Below are 18,069 nucleotides of genomic sequence, written 5' to 3' on the forward strand. Positions count from 1 at the left end.
AAAATATATTCAGTAACTTGTAGATATTTTCTGTCTGTTCTGTAAGCGGTCAGCAGGTGGCGCTGCTCCTCCGATCCCACAGTTTGGTGGAGTTTGAGTTTCTGCAGGTGTTTTTTCTTAACGTCGGCTTTTATTCTGGAGAATGTCAGAAAGCAGCGGCTGCTGACGGTGTGTGTGTGTGTGTGTGTGTGTGTGTGATGGAGCAGCAGGAGCTGGCTCTGCTCCGTGGATCAGGAGCAGAACACGAGGAGCAGAAGGACTCAGGAGAGCAGTGTGTGGAGCTGAAGCTGAGCGGTGGATCTCCGTGGGGCTTCACTCTCAGAGGAGGCCTGGAGCATCACGAGCCGCTGCTCATCACTAAGGTAAGAGTGCATTCATTCATTCATCACACACTGATGATGATAATCCTGACTGCTTTTATGCTCCAGCAGCGGGTTTCAATAGTTTAGATGCCAAGGGCCCCCAAATATATAACTAATTCAAGAAACCCCAATCCTGACATTTAAAAAAAGACCCGATTAATACTGTAAATAAAATGAGTACTATAAATATGTATCAAATATTGATTGACAAAAAAATTAAAAATAATAATATATATATATATTAAGTTGTTTAGTGCTGTACTGTAAATGTATATATTTATTTCCATTTTTAGTGTTTATGTGCTGTATTTTTATGATGCAATTTCATATTTTCTAACTTGTTAATTAATTAATACATTTTAATATGGTTAATGATTCGTTAATGGTAATCAATGTATTTGTCAAATCATTTTATTCTTTAAATATAATTCTATTTTTATTAGTTTTAATCCTTTTATTATTATTATTGTCATTAGTTTTACTTACTTTTTATGATTCCTTAATTTTAATCAAATTATTTATGTATTTATTTTTAAAAATGATATTCATTTAAATAAGATTTTATATAATTTTTCAACTATTTTGCACAAGGAAGTCCAAACCCTCACGATCTTCTTCGCTGTGTTTCTGAATCCAGAGGAAATGATTCCACACTGATCTGAAATCAGCTGTGGATGAATGGCATGGGAATCGATCTCTAATCTAATGTTGCGAGCTGCTGAATATTTAACGGCTGAGTTTGGGTTTCAGTGAAGGGAACACAGCTGATGGCATCTGATCTGCTCTCAGGCTTGCTCTGAGCGTTTGTCCCTGCTGCTGTTTTCACCAGGGTCCTGTAGCACTGTCCTCGTCCTGTCGGTTCATCTTTTATCCATCTCTGAACTAGAAGAAGTGAGATGACTTCTGTCTAAACATGACTGAAACAGGACCCTATGAAAACCATTAGATCATTTTATAAATTCTATTTTAATATTTTTGGATTAAAGGTTATAATTGCTTAATTAAATATAATAAAAATTATATAAATTATAATATAAAAATATACCAAAAAGCATTTCTAAATTGAATTCTTAAATCATTTTTACAAATTAAATAATGCAAAAATAATTAATAAACACATGATGTTTTTATTATTTTGTTCATGTAACAGACATTCACCATAAAAAAAAAATCAATTTTATTTTGTCTTAAATCCTGTTTTAATATTTTTGTATTAGATTAAAGTGCTTTAATTAAATGCAATAAAAATAGTAAATAATAATAAAATAAAAGTGTAATAATAATAACAAAAAAAAAATCTAATAAATGTAATTCTTAAAACAATTTAACAATTTAGTAATTTAATAAATTGTTGTTAAACTCAGGATGTCTTTATTATTTTGTTATTATTTAACATCTCTAAAACAGGACCCTATCAAATCCTTTTTATTGTCTTTTAACTTTTATTTTAATATTTGTTTTGGATTAGGTTTAAATGGTTTAGGATAAATGAAATGTAATAAAACTCATTATTATTATTATTATTAATAATAATAATAATAATAATAATAATAATAATAAAATTATTAATAATTCAAATGTGTTATATAAATATTTGATATTTTTATAATAATGTATTTATTTATACAGTATAATATATTTATATATATATATATAGGGCTATTATTCATATAAAATTTATTTAGACAAAAGCATGACTAATAGAGTTATTTATATTTTTAATATATTAATATTATTATAAAATTAAATCTTATTTTTTTTATTATACATTTTAATTATAATTTTAATAAATATTAATTATGCATTTTAGTATGGTTATTTTATAGTTGTACTTTAAATACAATTCTTATTATTAATTGTATTAAATATTAGATAATTTTACTGTGCAATATTATTATTAGTACTAATAATATTTATAATATTTATTATTTTTATTAAATAACAATAACTATTATTATTTATCATTATATACTCAGCAAAAGTATTATCAAAAAGGAAATATTTATTATTTATTTAATTTAATTTAATAATAATGACAACTATTATTATTATTATTATTATTATTTATAACAATTTAATAACTTATTAAAATGATAAGTAAAATGGTTGTGACTTGAGAGTTTGTCGTGTGGTTTAGGATGAATTTAAGAAATAAATGATGTTGAGTGTGTATCGTTCCTGAGCAGATCTGCGATCGACAGATAAACAAACCACATCCCTCACAACATGGAAACTGTAATGAAATAGTCCATATTTAACCCTAAACATGTCAGACTTGAGCAGGAAAAGAGCTGCTTCGTCACCGCTGGGTTTAATCCAGGGTCTGTTATCAGGCTTTAACAGCTGTTTTACTGTCTGCCAGTGCAGTAAAGCTGATGTAGATGTGATGTGTGTTTTAAACTCGGTGTGTGTGTGTGTGTGTGTGTGTGTGTTTAGGTGGAGGACGGGAGTCGAGCAGCGCTCGCTCGGCTTCAGATCGGTGATGAGATCGTCCGCATTAACTCAGTTCTTCTCAGCGGTTACAGACTGGAGGCCATTTGTCTGGTGAAAAGCTCACATAAGACACTCTCTCTGGGAATAAAACGGTAGGATTCACTGTTGACGCCATGTAAAATCAAAACTGTACTTGATTTTCAGTCGATGTTCCTTCCAGCCACCTGTTTTACAGAGACACTATATAAAAATCCTATTTTAATATGGAAACATGTGTGTCATATTATGAAAATAAATGGGTTAAGATGCAACGCAACACCCTGGAAACCTCCCAAAACCTCCTAAACAACACCCAGGCCACTTTGTTTTTCTTAAGTACATATTTTATAAGAGAATGTTTATATTTTCACATCTTCTGATTCATATTTGTCACATATAGACGGTTGTGTTTCATTTGAATGTTTGGTTCAAGTTAAAGCACAGTGTCAGTAAATGCAGCACAGAACCAATTTTAAAGAGATGAACATGTGCTGTTAATTTACTCACTCTTAGGTCATGATGTATATTACTTTTTTCTTTTATATTTACTTTCAGCTGAAACCGCGCTCCTTGGTGATTCATAAAATGTAGATAATTTTAAAACAGTTTGTTGCACAGCCTGATCTTTTCGCTTCATAAGACCTCGGTCTATCAGGGGAAATCTAGAAACATCCTCACTCTGAATCCAGTCTTACCATCCTTTTAAGAAGAATTTGGTGTAAAGCATCTTCCCCCAAATGTGCAGTTCATGGGGACAGAACGACTCGGTGCTATACATGTCCAATTGATGTTGTTTCTAATGTCATTGAGCAGCTTAATTTGGTCAGTTTCAGTCATGCATATCTCACACAAACACATCAGATGGTGGTCAGTGTTACATTTCCTTTGACAGGACAAACACAGGTCACAGGGCCATCTAGTGGTGCTGGTCAAATCTGGGTGTTGCCCAAATGCATTGAAACCAGTGAAACGTGAGAAATTTAGTGAACACTTTAAAATATCTGACAGTGGTGGCATCAGATCACATATCTTTATCTGTGCATAAATAGTTTTCTAAAATTTATTTTAGTATAATTTAGAGACTATTATAGATTTTATTAATATATTATTACAAATTATTTTACATTTTAATTTTAGTTAAAGTTTTGGTAATTTTGCCGTGTTTTTGACATTTTTTTATATTATTTATTATTCAATATTTTTATTTTAATATGTAAAATAAATATTGATTTACTTTTTGTTAATTAAATTAAATTAAATTAAATTTTGTACTAATTCATATTTTATTTTATTAGTTTTAGATTTATTTTAGTGCATCAGATTAATTTCTGTTCCTTTTTTAATATGTCTGTATAGTTTTTATTAATTTTAATTCAAGTTAACCTAAATAAAACTAAATATTTTTTTGAAATAAAATGATTTTTATATATAATATTTGATTTCAGTTAATCAACACATTTTTATTTTATTTATGTATTTATTTTTACTAAACTATAATAACTCTTTTTTTCACAAACAACTTTTTTTGTGTTTGTGAAAGCTATTTGTGCATCATGTTTGTGCATCTTTCTTTACAATGAATGACATTTGTTTTGATATATTGCATCTTAAACAATGACATTTTAATTTTAATGTGACTTAAGTGTCCAAAATCTTTTTTAATGCTACTGCAGTGTACATAGATATTGAAAGTTTGCAGTAAAAAGCATAATTAAATAACATATTTCCTTTAGTTTTTTAACTAAAGACTGAAATGTCTGACACATGTGCAGTTTTTCTTTCTGGTTTTATAGCACCAATCATTGGATGTTTTTCTGGACATTGTTTTTCTGGCTGTGTCTCTGTGAGTGTATCCTGCGCTGTGATTGGCTGCTGGCTGTGAGCTCACTGTCTTGGGCTCATAGTAATCAAACAAACGATCTCTGATCAGTGTGCAGCATGTTCCACTATGGAGACACAAACACTGATCCACTAGATTCACATCAACAGGTATCTGCTCTTTATCATTTTACACACCTTTACTTGTACTTTAAATGCGTATTTTTGACTGCAGTTCACCTTTGTTCATTTACATTAATAATACCCAGATACTTCCAGTTGATTTATTTATTAAAGTCACATGAAATCATAATAAATCGTATAATAATATAATGCGGTGATTACCAGTTTTATTTTAGTATCATTGAAAAACTGTTAAAATAATGTTTTGATTAAGGATTTGTGTCTGTTTTATCACTTTAATTTTAGTTAAAGTTGTAGTTTAATATATATACATATATGTTATATAACATAGTTAATTGTATTGAGTTATTTTATTTTTGATAAAGTTTTATTTAGTTATTTTAGTACATCAGGTTAAACTAAATGAAAAAAGACAAATGTTGCTTTGGTAATTACCTTTATTTAATAGATTTTATTTTATGGTTTTAGTTTGAGTTCTAATAAATAATAACTAATAGTTTCGTTATAATATAAAAATCTGGTTATGTCAAAAAACAATAATTGTTTTAATTAATTTTATTTTTATTTTTTTATTTTATGTTTTGTAAAAAAAAAAATCCCCTTTTCAAGCTTATTAGTTTTTAGCTTCAAATCATACTTTATTTGATGGTTTTATTTGAGTCACAACTAATTAAAACATTAATTTTACGAAGGTGTAATCATTGTTCTGCCATAATTATTGTTATAGGAATATATTTATTAGCTGAAATCTGCCTAATATAATAAGATAATAAATACACTATAAATAAAAACAAAACACAATTGAATTCATGGTAAAAATGGCAGGTGCTTTGGTGTAGAAAACATTTTCACTCATAAATTGTTATTAAATTTCACAAAAAAAAAAAAAAAAAATGCATGTAAAACATTGAAGCCTGAGAAATAAAAATACAAAAACTGTAAAAAATACTTAATCTGTTTAACAAAAATAAATAATATTTTTTTTACATTGTAGCAGGATTTTAAGTTTAACCGTTTACGCTTATATTTACAGTAAAAAAAATGTTTTTGCTTAACAGAAGTAATATTAATATATTTTTCCCCCCGTAATGTTAAACTGAAAACCACCATAAAACCACACGATAAATCAAAGTTCATCTGTAACTGAGGATAATACGAATAAACAAATTATACATACAAAACATAATCATGGGAACACACAAGACACTGAAATAATGCAATAAACCTTCATTTAACAACATTAGAGTTAACATAAAAACAGAACACACTTAACTAATCAGAAAAAACTAAGATCAAATACAATTATTTCAAAGAAAAACCATCAGATGTTAGAAATTCTGTAAGTTTACGATGACTTATTTCTCACTTCCAAACACTGTGCATTTACATTTGTCAGTATTTTACAAAGTCACAATATAATGCTCCATTAGACTGGATATAGTTTGTCACTGTACTGTTAAACACTTACTGTTGACTTACAGCGTATGCATTGAAATGTGTGTGTGTGTATTGTGTGTGTGAGGCGTAATCCTGCCGCTGATTATCACTGCGTTTCTATTGTTGTGTGTCTTTAGTCCAGGATCATCCGCCAGCTCTTCATTAACTCTCTGATTCACCAGCCGAGCTGTTTTCATAGTGTTTGACAAATCACTGTTTTACTTTTAATACTTTATCTGATTGTTAAGGCACCTCTTTTGCATTTTTATTTAATTTTACATTTTTAATCTATTTAATATGATTTAATTTACCTTTTTATATAGCATGTTTAACCAATTTGAGCGAAGAGTTGAAAAGTAATGCTAATAAAGTCTAAAGAAGTTTTCTTAAGCATTAATTTTAATTGAAAGAAAATATAGATTTTTTTCTCTTTAATAATTCAAAACAAAAATTATTTGTTATTTTGTACCACTTATTATTTATTACAATTGATCTATTTACATTTTAATTAATCTGTAAGTAGATATACTCTCTTTATTAATTGTTATTATTTATGCTTTTTATTTATTATTGTTTATCTATTTTAAATTTATATGTGTGCTCTAGTTGATTTACATATTTATTTACCATGATATATTATACATTATTACACATATTTGTTATTTTATTTAATTATTTATTAATATTTTTTACTATTACTATTCATCTATGTGAAATGTTTTTTTATACTTAAGTAGATTTACATTCTATTTATTATTTTATCTTTTAGTTATTAATTAACTTTTATGAATATTTATCTATTTTAAATTTGTATTTATTCTAGTATTTATTCTAGTATTCTAGTAGATTTACACTTATTTTAATTATTAATTGTTAATATTTATTTTTTATTTATATTGTTAATTTATTTTATGACAATTAGTATATTTTAAATGTTTATGTATACTATATTAAGTAGATTTACATTTATTATTTGATTTATTTATTAATTCATATTTATTTTTTATTTTTTTTTATTTATTTATTAATCGTCTATAATTGTGTTTTTATTTTTTGTTAAATACTATTTATGTTTTAAATGTTTGATTGTCTATATTTCAGTTTATGTGTCTTCAGCTCTACTATCACATGCCCATGATATGTGACAGACTTCAGCCAATCAGATCAGCCGATTTCGGAGCGTGTTACTATAATTCTCCTCGCTCCTCCTCGTCTCAGACGTCTGTAATCTCTTGAGGAAATCTTCTGTTGACTGAGACGTGCTGTCAGTCACATACTCGCTGTTTGTGTAGTTTTCAGGTGCTTGGGTTGCATCATTCTCAGTGTTTTGAGCGTATATGTGGGTTAAAGGCCAAACATTTAACCTGAAAGATTGCTAGAGAGTCGTTTGCGTTCACACATCAGAGGAATGTGAGTTGCTGGAGAAATATGCATCCAAGGAAAGTCAGTGCAGTCTAGGATGTTAAATAAATGACTTTAAACCAGGTTTACTGTGAAGAAACTGGGTAAGTTTATCAGATGTTTTGTTCTTCATCTGTAGTGTTTGTTGTCATGCATGTTTCTAGTTTGCTCTACATAAACAACACTCATATGATGTGAAAGTGAGTTAAGGTTAAAATGCATTAATGTTTTTCTGCAAGATCATCTGTGCTTGAGAGATAATATTTCAGCTTGATTTTAGTCAGATAGTATAAAGAGCCAGTTATTTTTAGGATTATTCTTTCTGGCCAAGAGTTTTCTGTTGACTCAAAGATTTTTTTTTCTCGTTAAACTAAATTAAAATAAGAAATATTTAAAAAATATTTAATTTGATTTATTAAATACCTTTTTTTTAAATTATAGTTAAAGTTTTAATAATGTTTTTGTTATTTGTAGGATGTGTTAATACAGTTTTTATTTTTATTTTAGTTTTAGTTTAGTTATTTTAGTACAACATGAAACTAAATTATAATGAAAAATTTCTCATCAATATGATTTGTAAAAAGTTTATTTCAGTTAACATTTATTAGTATTTAGAATATTTTTGAATTGTGTGTTTTTGTCATATATTTATCAGATATATATTATTATAAAATTGCATTTTAGTTATATATTTTCTTTTTTTTTTCATTTTAAATTCTTGTAATTTTGTCATATATATGATGTCTATATATTTTTTTTATAAATTTTACTTTAGTTTTAGATATTTTAGTATTCTGGCAACTAAATAAAAATATTTGTATATTTTATTTTATTTCAGTTAACAGTTATTATTTTTTAAAATATTTTTTTTACATTTTCATCAAAGTAAACTTTTTTTATATATACTTTTTATTTTATTCATTTAAATATTTAATTATAATTTTTTTAATGGTTTTAAAATTAGTGTCAGTTTTAGTTTTAGTTAACGATAACCTTGCACTCAAACACCGGTCATTATTCTGAACGGATGTGACGATGCTTCTCTCAGACAGACGACAGATTGAGAGGAATGCATAGCTGCTCATCTTTCTTTGTGAGCGACTGAAAGGCTAAGCTCTCGCTGATCACATGCAGTCGCTCCTCTGTTGTTCAGCATATGGTGGCCTCTGTCCATCCGGAAACAAGCTTTACCTCAGTTAACCCGAGCGGACTAGCGTGCTTGTTTTTTGTTAGAAATACAGTAGAAGTGATGATACTACACTTTCATCAGAATATGCAGCAGTGTATAATGGTAGACAGGGCTAATACTGTGTAGTTTGTAACATCGTGTTTGGGACGCAATACTGTGTTTATGTTCTGATGCTGTGAATCTTTCATTAGACTCTTCTGAAATGACTTGCTGATGTGGATCATGTATTTTTAGTATATATTAGCTTGATTGTTATGCTGCAAGAGCTACAAGTGATTCATTCACTTTTATTTGATAAATGTGCTTGTTTAAACAACATTAATACTACTGATTTTTAAGTCAAGCATGTCATTTACTCAAATTAATATATATATATATATATATACATTATATATGGAAAAAAAAAACATATTTTATCACATCTCATTATTTTTTTGTAATTTTTTTTATTTTACAAAAATGAATATAGCACTCATTTGTTTTTATTTAATACATTTAAATGTATGCATTTAGCAGACATTTTTAATCCAAAATCACTTACACACACACACACACACACACACACACACACACTGCAAAAAATACTTTGTTATTTAAAGCATTTAATAATTTTAAATAAAAAATACAAGTTTTACAAGTATGTAATATATATATATATAATATATCATTTAAATTTTTTTAGTTACTTTATATTATTTAGTTTTTTACTTGCTTTTATATTATTTAATTTGTAAATATTTTTATGCATTTTCTGTGAATTGTATATGAATTGTATAACAATTCATAATCTTTTATGATACATTTGTTCTACAGCATATATTGCTTTCTCCTCCTTGTTGCGCAGGAAAGTAAAAATGGTGGATATTGTAACGCAAACAATGCCTGCAGAAAGTGAAGTACATGTGGCCAGGAACTTTCTCACCAAGATTTTGAGAAGTTCTATGAGGTATCGTGCAGCCGTTGGCCTCTGTCTCCTGACCCCAGCCCTGCGTGACCCTGTAGTGATCACCCATCGGCTCTCTGTCCCGGCCAGACCCGAGTATCACATCCCTAGCCATGTGCTGTCTTAGCTGTAGCTGTGCTGTTCACATGCAAGATGGGGATTATAGGCTTAAGCTGATTATCGTGTGTCATTTCCACTGGCTTCTGTAGAACCTGTTAGCATCAGTGCGGCATCTTCAGTGTTTTCCTCCTGTCTTGTTGATGAATGTTGATCATATGTCAAAAATAAACAAATAATATGTTTGTGTTTATTGTGTTAATCTGATATCCCCCCTCCTTTTCCACTTCACATGCATTTCAGGAAAAACCGCTTCAAAGGGTACGTCACTTCATGATATTAAAAATTAAAACAGATCTCTTGGAGTATAAACATTCCTGAATTAATATAAAGCTTAACCTCTTAATTTATACTAATAATTTATTAATTTATTACTATTGAATTTATTTTACATAAAGTATTTGCATTTAATTTTTTTTTAATAATTCATACAAAAAAATGTAATTTAAAGTATTAGAATTTTAGGTTTTTAAGAATTCAAACAAAAATTATTGTTATTTGGCACCTTTAAATATGTGACAAAATGGAATGGAATGAATGCATATACAACAAACTATATGAGGTAAATCCAATAGTAAATGAAAGAAGTATTACTGTTTTTAAAATAGATATGAAAAGATATCGAATTGGACATTCAAGACTAACTATTTATTGAAAGGAGAAGAGAAACCATTCTGAATAGTTTTTTGAATGTAAAATTTTTAAAATAATGTCCAATTATAAATTATATTAGACAACTATATTATTTCCCAAATATACTAAAAAACTATTTTTTTAAAGTCTCTCCTGGAAGAACTTTTGAAATTTTATCACTGAATAAGCTGAAAGTTTTTGTACGGTTTTTATCAGTGCTATTGTTGTTTCTTGTACGTTTTTTGTAAAATTATTGTTTCTTAAGAAAATGTTATATTATTGTAAATGATGTATTGAAATGATATTGTTAATATGGTATGGCATTAAAACTGGTACTTGTATAATGATATCCAAAGTACTATTGCAATTTCTAGAATAAGACCAAACTGGAAGGGTAGTCTTTCTTTCTGAAAGTTTCACAGTGCTCTAATTTGAAGCTAAAATTGGTTTTACCTAGTAAAGTTTTCTATTTTTATTTCAGGAGGAATGAATCATCATGTAGACCCCATTCGTGGCACTCCGCTAAATCCACGGATAACCCTACCACCGACACCCCCAAATCTGAAGCCAACCCTGAACCTGACCCCATCTGGCAGACAAAATATGATGCAGGGTTTGTGCATTCTGATGGTTTATATGCAATTTATGCAAATTGAACTCAGTCAACATCATTAATTTTCTTTGTTGTTTACCAGGTCACTTTCAAATGACTTCACCGGCTGTTGGGGACAGACCAATCGGCGGCAAGTATCCTGCCAGTTCAGCTCTGTGGGAAATATGGAAAGTGTAGAGCCCTCATCTCATACTTTCTCAAAAGAGCAGCCAATATCGAGCAAACCCAATGCTGGAGAAGATCACCCAGTGCTTGAGAGTGCCATCAACAAACCTAATTCTGCATGTAACACGTTTTTGTCGGACACAGCTGACCACAGTGCACCTCGGGATGTCACAAGCTCAGAAGGGATGTTTTATAGAGGCATTCCCAGTAATTTAGGAGTTTCCAGTGACTGCTATAGATACCTGCAGATCCCCATGGGCAGCGGGGGACGAGTGAGTCCCAGTGTGGAAGAGCAAGCTAGCTCCAAATTCTCCTCCACTGGAAGATCCAACCATAGACCTGTGTGGCATATTCCTGAGAACAAGATGTCCACTACTCAAGCACCTTCTCCACCTTTGCGTAGTGATAGTTTCACTGCCACCAGAGTTCATGAGAAGAGCTTGGTGGGATCATTCCCTGAAGGACATTCTGTGTATCCACCACAGAAACCTTACTGCAGAGCTGTGGACCGACAGTTGGATGGGCATGAAGCGAGACACAGCTACAACCCACCTTCAAAAAAGGACCTTCTTCAGCCGTATCTTTTGGTTGAGGACTACCCAAACCAGCTAAACCCTACCAAACTCTTTTCGAAGTCAAGCACTGATGTTAGACAAGGCCAGAACCCGTTTGCATATGAACCTCAGCATCAGAGACAGCACAGCGATGAAAGTACCTTTTCTGTGTACCCCAATGCTACATGTTCAGCAAAGAACCAGGGCATTGGGAGCTACTACCGAAGCCTTCAAGATCTGCCCACCAACACTGGCAGGAGAAACCAAGCCAGAACCTCCATGGCATTTGATCCTAATCATGAGGGCCAGGCTCATTTCCGTTACTACTGCATCACTGCCCAGCAGCCATTCCTGGAATCACCTACACAGGGTCGGATGCAAGATGAACGGAAGTCTGAAACTGGAACCACTCAAAGTGCCACGGACAGAAGCTTTGTCGGTTCTCAAAAGGTTGTGAAGACGAAGTATCCCCAGCCGTACCTCAGTGTACCTGAGAACAAGCGCACCAATGGTTACAGCAAACAGGCTATCAGTCCTCCTTCATCTCAAACTACGTCCCCATTACCAAATCATCTGACTTCAAAGTCCAGCTCCGGGGACAGAGAGATTCTAAAGAAGAAAGATGGAGTGAAGCCGCAGCCTTCCAGACATGTACCAAAACCCCAGATGGAGCAGAAGAACTCTGTTTCCACGTACCACCAGGACAATCCGTGGATCAGCAAGCAGGATTACAAGATCTGTCCACACAAGACACCCATGTTGCACTCTTTGGTCCAGGAAAGCAAGAAGATGGCAGAAAAATCAGTAACGGCCAAAGGAGGTGGTCAAGAATCAACTGATGCCATCGGTGGCAAACAGGGAAGACGGAGTGACCGCTATGCTACAACTCTCCTCAACGAGATCCAACAGAAGAAGGCCCAGCTTCAGAAAAGCAGGAGTGCAGCTACCTTGACCTGCTCAAGTGAAGTTGAGGAGGACTCTGACATCTGGAAGTCCACTGAGACCTCCACATCTTCTTCTGATGGTTCCTTCACCAACACATACAAGGATCATCTGAAGGAAGCCCAAGCCAAAGTTCTGAAGGCCACATCGTTTATGAGACGGGACTTGGAGCTTCCTGGGAATGAATCTGCGCCAGATCAACTTCCTAAAAAACCTGGGCCAGTTAATGGTCAAGTCACCCGCATTGGGGGGCGTAAAAGGTTTCCCACGGATAAAAAGATGCATTCATTCTCCGAACCAGACAAGATCAATAAAGTAGGAGTTGAGGATAAGGCAGCTGGGTCCTTTGCGGACCAATATAAGTTCTTCAAAGGTTCCTTCAAACCAGTTGTCCAAAAACCCATTCCAAACCAATCCCTGCTCAGTCCAACTGATGAGAAAAATACTCAATTAATTGGAGACAGCGAAAACATCCATCTAGCTCCCTTAAAACAAAGTAAATCAAGCCATTCTGACCTTAATACAGAGGAGCAACAGCGACTCGGTACATTTGCAGAATATGAAGCCACCTGGAAAATGCAGAAGAAGCCAGTGGAAAAAAGAGCAACAGGTAGATATCATTCAGCTGAAAACATCCTGGACTCAGGCTTGGAGGAATCCAACAGCACAGTCTGTGTTCATGAAAGATCCCGTTCCTCTCCTTCTGCTGACTTCTACGGACAGGTAAGGACATTCTTTGTTTAGTCATGATACTGATAATGTATTTGGTGCCCAGATGTCACCTTCATGCAATTGGTAATTCACCAGGGTCTACATTTCATTATATACACCTTGTTTTCTCTGCAGAAGCAGATGATTGAGAGATTCTATTGTTTGGTAATAGTTATAAAGAGTTTGCTGCTGGCACAATTAATCAAGATGGGTAGTGTAATCTTTAAGAAGGGCTAGTCTGTCCTTCAGGTAGAAGAGTCTTTGGCATCTGTATAAATAGATCCTTATTTATTTCAGAAAATCCCTCTGCCACCCAGAAAATCTGTTGAATCTCTGCATGAACCCAAGGACCAACAGGAGGCCCGTATCACTAGGTTAGGATTTCTTGTCTTGTTTTGAATTGGTCATATTTCCAGTGATTTGCTAACGTACAGACTGATAATTAGTGTGTTTTATTGTAATTTAAACAACACAGTGTATCTGAAAGAGACCATGGTCCGCTCAACATCTCCGAACCTCTAGAGTCCATCACACTGCATGTTCTGGAAAGTGACGTGGCACCTCTTTCCTCCAACCAGAATCCCAGACTTGCCAGGTATCCACCACCAATCTCCTCACATCAGCTCCAGGTTCCCATGTCAGAGCAACTGTTTCCTAAAAACAAAAGTCCTGAACCGCAGCAGTCCGCCCAACCCGTACAGCCAGAAACCACATGCCCTTTCAGAGCCTCACAGGAAGTTAAAGTTCAGACCTTTTCTCCTGAACTAACTCAAGGACCATGTCCATCAGAACATCTTGAGAGAGACAAACTCCCAACCTCAGAGGACAACAGGAGATCAGACACAGAGGGGATGTCATCACACACACTACATCTTTTAGATCATTCCTCGACTTCTTCCAAGCAGAACATTGACCTGATGGTTACCTCAGCCAGCAGAACACGTTCTCCTTCTCCTCAGTTCTCTCCACAGAGGCTCACAGATGAGCCACCTCCAACTGTGCAGAAAAAGGATCCATGCAGGTAAGTAGAGTTTTGGATACTTATAGGACAATAGGCTATAGACTATGAATCTGCCCATATTTTGCTATTTTAAGGTGGATCATGATTGCTAATTTCTATCCCTTATTGCAGTAGTAAGATGGAGGGAACACCAGAGCCAAACACTGCTGGGCGAAAGGTTCCCATACAGATCGTCTGTACAGAAAATGGTTCAGAGAGAGAAAACCAAAACTATCTGCTGCATGGTGAATCATCTGGAGGTTCTGAGGTTCCTAAAATTGCTCAGATAAAAAATCGAGATTCTCCAGAGCAATCTAAGTCGCCGTTTATTGCCTACACCAGTCTGGATCCGAGTAGAAATGCAGAACGAGAGATAGTAATAGGCAATAAAGAGTGGGTGAGGAGCAATAGTGTGGGTGAACACTCAGAGGATGACCTGAAACGAGAGGAGCTAGCCAGAGATATCATGGGGAAAGACAAGAGTCTTGTGGACATCTTGAATCAGAGGAAGATGAAGACTACCATGGATCTGATGGAGGGAATATTTCCACAGGGGGAGCAGCTCCTGGAGGGAGCGCAGCAGAGGAGGAAAGCCTCCTCCAAACAGATGTCTCCCAAAAATACACAGCAGAGGTAAACTGCCTGAAAATTTCACAAAAACATGTCCCCGTCTTCACATTTTGTAGATGACATTATTTGGCATTTTTGGTAATGAGGATTGTGTTAATAAATGTACTTAATGCGAAGAATGGTCCTAAAGTAGTATTGACTTAAATAACAAATAACTGAGTCATTAAGCATTAGATCAGAAGTCTTATTCATATGACAAAAGTGAAAGCTTTAGACTGAAAACTGTACACTACTGCCCTCTACTGATAAACACACATATAGCAAGTACAATGTATTTGCCTTCAAATGTGTGACTGTGTTTTATGTTTGAGAATCATTAAACTGTAATTATATAAGGATATATATATATATATTTTTTTGCAGGGTAGAGGACAATTTGGCATCATCAGTGTCGTTAATGAGCAGTTCATCATATTATAGCACATCTGCACCTAAGGCAGAGCTGCTCATAAAGATGAAGGACATGCAGGAGCACATGGAGGAACAGGATTCAGAGGATGAACTCGATTATGATCTGTCAAACAAGAAGGTAGGATGTTTATGTACATTTCTTTTTTGCTTGGTTATTACTTTCTACTGTACTACCTTAAATTAACACAATTTAGATTTTACAAACAGTTTACAAACAGTTTACACTATTTACAACATACTCTTTTATAATTTTACAATATTTTACAAACATTTTGCTATTTTTAATTTTTACAAACATTTTAAGCTATACATATTACAAACATTTACATACATTTTACACTTTACATACATTAAATATTTTAGACTATTTACATTACAAATATTTTACAGAATTTTCATTTGAGTGCAAGTTGTATTCTATCTATAACTGAATATTAAAATAAAAAATGTAAAAGTATCTTTAAAAAGCTTGAAATCATGGCGTAGTATATAATTATTTGCATTTATTAGATTTTTTATTTATATAAAGATTTTCATAATGCATTTATTCTTATTGCTTAAATCTATTCATTGTGAAAATATTTCAGTTTATTCAGTTAAGCAGCCCTGCATTAATAATTTATTCTGTCTGGACTGTATAAATGTTTGATGATTGTATAGATGTAAATAGATGTGTCTTTGTCATTTCTGTGTCTCTGTAGCAAGAGTTGATCGACAGTTTAAGTAAGAAGCTGCATGTGCTTCGAGAGGCTCGTGAAAGTCTTCAGGAAGACGTGCAGGACAATAACATTCTGGGAGAGGAAGTGGAAGCCACTGTACAGACTGTCTGCAAACCCAACGAGCTGGAAAAGTTTCGCATGTTCGTGGGCGACCTGGACAAAGTGGTCAGTCTGTTGCTTTCTCTGTCCGGTCGACTGGCCCGAGTGGAAAACGCTCTGGACAACCTGGAGGAGGGAGCTTTAGCGGACGAGAAGGTATAAATGAGATGGATGTGAAGTCATTTTCTTTAGCTGTACTTTTCTTTTCCTCGTTTTGGTGAGTCGTTGCCAGTTAGTACTAATTTGTCCCCTTGATTTAGTAAATCTTGGCAACCTTTTACTAATTTGTTCCCATATTTTAGCAAATTGTTTCCTCAAAGTATGCGTAATTTGTGAATATAGTGAATTTTAGTCACCTTGTACTAAGTTGTTTCCTTGTTTTAGTAAATTGTGGCCACATTGTGCTAATTCGTGTTTTCATTTTAGTAAATTGTTGCTACGTTTTAATAATTCGGTCCCTTGTTTTAACAAATCGTAGCTGTGTAATAGTAATTTGTTCCTTTGTTTTAGGGAGTTTTTGTTCTAATTTGTGTTTTCGTTTTAGTAAATTGTTGCTATGTTGTAATAATTAATTCCCTCATTTTAGTGAATAGTTGCCACGTTGTAATAATTCATTCGTTGGTTTTTAACTAATCGTAGCCACATTGTACTAATTTGTTCCCATATTTTAGTAAATCTTAGCCACATAATGCTAATCCCCTCATTGGTTTAAGTAAATCGTGGCCATGTTCTCAAAGAACATGAAAGTAATGTCCCTGAACTTAACTTCATGATTTCAGGCAACAGTTTGGAGATCCTGATTTGACATAATTAGTTCTAGCAGATGGACCAAAGCAAAATTTATGAATGTTTTGTAAAAAAAACTCTACTTGTGTTGTACTTCCAGCACACTTTGACAGAAAAACGCAAACTGCTGATTCGCCAGCACGAAGACGCCAAAGAGCTGAAGGAGAACTTGGACCGAAGGGAACGTCTGGTTTATGAGATTCTGGCCAGTCATCTCAGCGAAGAGCGTCTCGCAGACTACCAGCACTTCGTCAAAATGAAGTCAGCGCTCATCATTGAGCAGCGTAAACTGGAGGATAAGATCAAACTGGGTGAAGAGCAGCTCAAATGTCTGAAGGAAAGTTTGCCGCTGGACCCGAAAATGCTGAACTGAACTATATTAATGCATAGGACTCTAAACAGAACACTGGACTGAATAACGTTAAGTTAACTATATGTTAACTTTTGTTGGAAACTAGACTAGACCAATATCTGCTTGTGTGCACTCAATAGATTTATCAACACAAAATCATTCATATATCAGTTCTGAGCTTCTCATTGATTCCAGTTATCTTTAATGTAGCATGTTAGTGAATTCATGCTTGAATTGGCTCTCGTTTTCAGGGATGTGCTGCTGTATTAAACTTTCTCTTGTTTTTTTAAAGGATCTTTAGAGGTTTTTTTCTACCTGTATGTACGTCTAGCTAATTTGTTTAGCGGCTGAAAGCTAACGGTGCTATTAATTGAAAGTTAGATCGGCTTATTCTTAGCTACATCCACACTGAAAGCTGTTTTACTCATGAAAGGGAGGTTCAGAATACCTCTACCTTTATCTAAAATATGAACCTGTTAACCAGAAAAATTATTTGTGTTGTACTGTTCATAAACATGCTTGCAGTGCACTTCTCCTGCAATAAATTGGAATAAAAATATATAGTTATGAA

At 33.1% G+C, this 18,069-nt stretch overlaps 1 protein-coding gene across 3 annotated transcripts; it reads left to right on the forward strand.

The window, feature by feature from the left end:
* The first annotated feature begins 100 nt into the window (after window positions 1–100).
* Window positions 101–18,069, forward strand: LOC128021965 (protein Shroom2). Of its 3 annotated transcripts, XM_052609073.1 has the most exons (11): window positions 7,289–7,738; window positions 9,668–9,769; window positions 10,127–10,144; window positions 10,998–11,129; window positions 11,212–13,513; window positions 13,799–13,875; window positions 13,977–14,522; window positions 14,634–15,134; window positions 15,495–15,660; window positions 16,244–16,516; window positions 17,247–18,069. In XM_052609073.1, the coding sequence occupies exons 1-11, from the start codon at window positions 7,704–7,706 to the stop codon at window positions 17,517–17,519; spliced, it is 4,425 nt and encodes a 1,474-aa protein (XP_052465033.1). In that variant the 5' UTR covers window positions 7,289–7,703; the 3' UTR covers window positions 17,520–18,069. The 3 variants fall into 3 exon arrangements, with proteins under 3 accessions (XP_052465032.1, XP_052465033.1, XP_052465035.1); XM_052609072.1 differs by lacking the exons at window positions 7,289–7,738; window positions 9,668–9,769; window positions 10,127–10,144 and adding exons at window positions 101–362; window positions 2,799–2,947; XM_052609075.1 differs by lacking the exons at window positions 9,668–9,769; window positions 10,127–10,144 and having other exon boundaries at window positions 7,292–7,738.

This window comes from Carassius gibelio, chromosome A11 (genome assembly GCF_023724105.1).
Source record: "Carassius gibelio isolate Cgi1373 ecotype wild population from Czech Republic chromosome A11, carGib1.2-hapl.c, whole genome shotgun sequence".
Classification (NCBI taxonomy): domain Eukaryota; kingdom Metazoa; phylum Chordata; class Actinopteri; order Cypriniformes; family Cyprinidae; genus Carassius; species Carassius gibelio.

Coding starts and splice junctions, on each gene's coding strand:
- LOC128021965 (XM_052609072.1), top strand. CDS start 198: ATGGAGCAGCAGGAGCTGGCTCTGCTCCGTGGATCAGGAGCAGAACAC. Junction 2,948..10,997: donor CTCTCTCTGGGAATAAAACG/GTAGGATTCACT, acceptor TTTTTATTTCAG/GAGGAATGAATCATCATGTA. Junction 13,514..13,798: donor CTGCTGACTTCTACGGACAG/GTAAGGACATTC, acceptor TATTTATTTCAG/AAAATCCCTCTGCCACCCAG.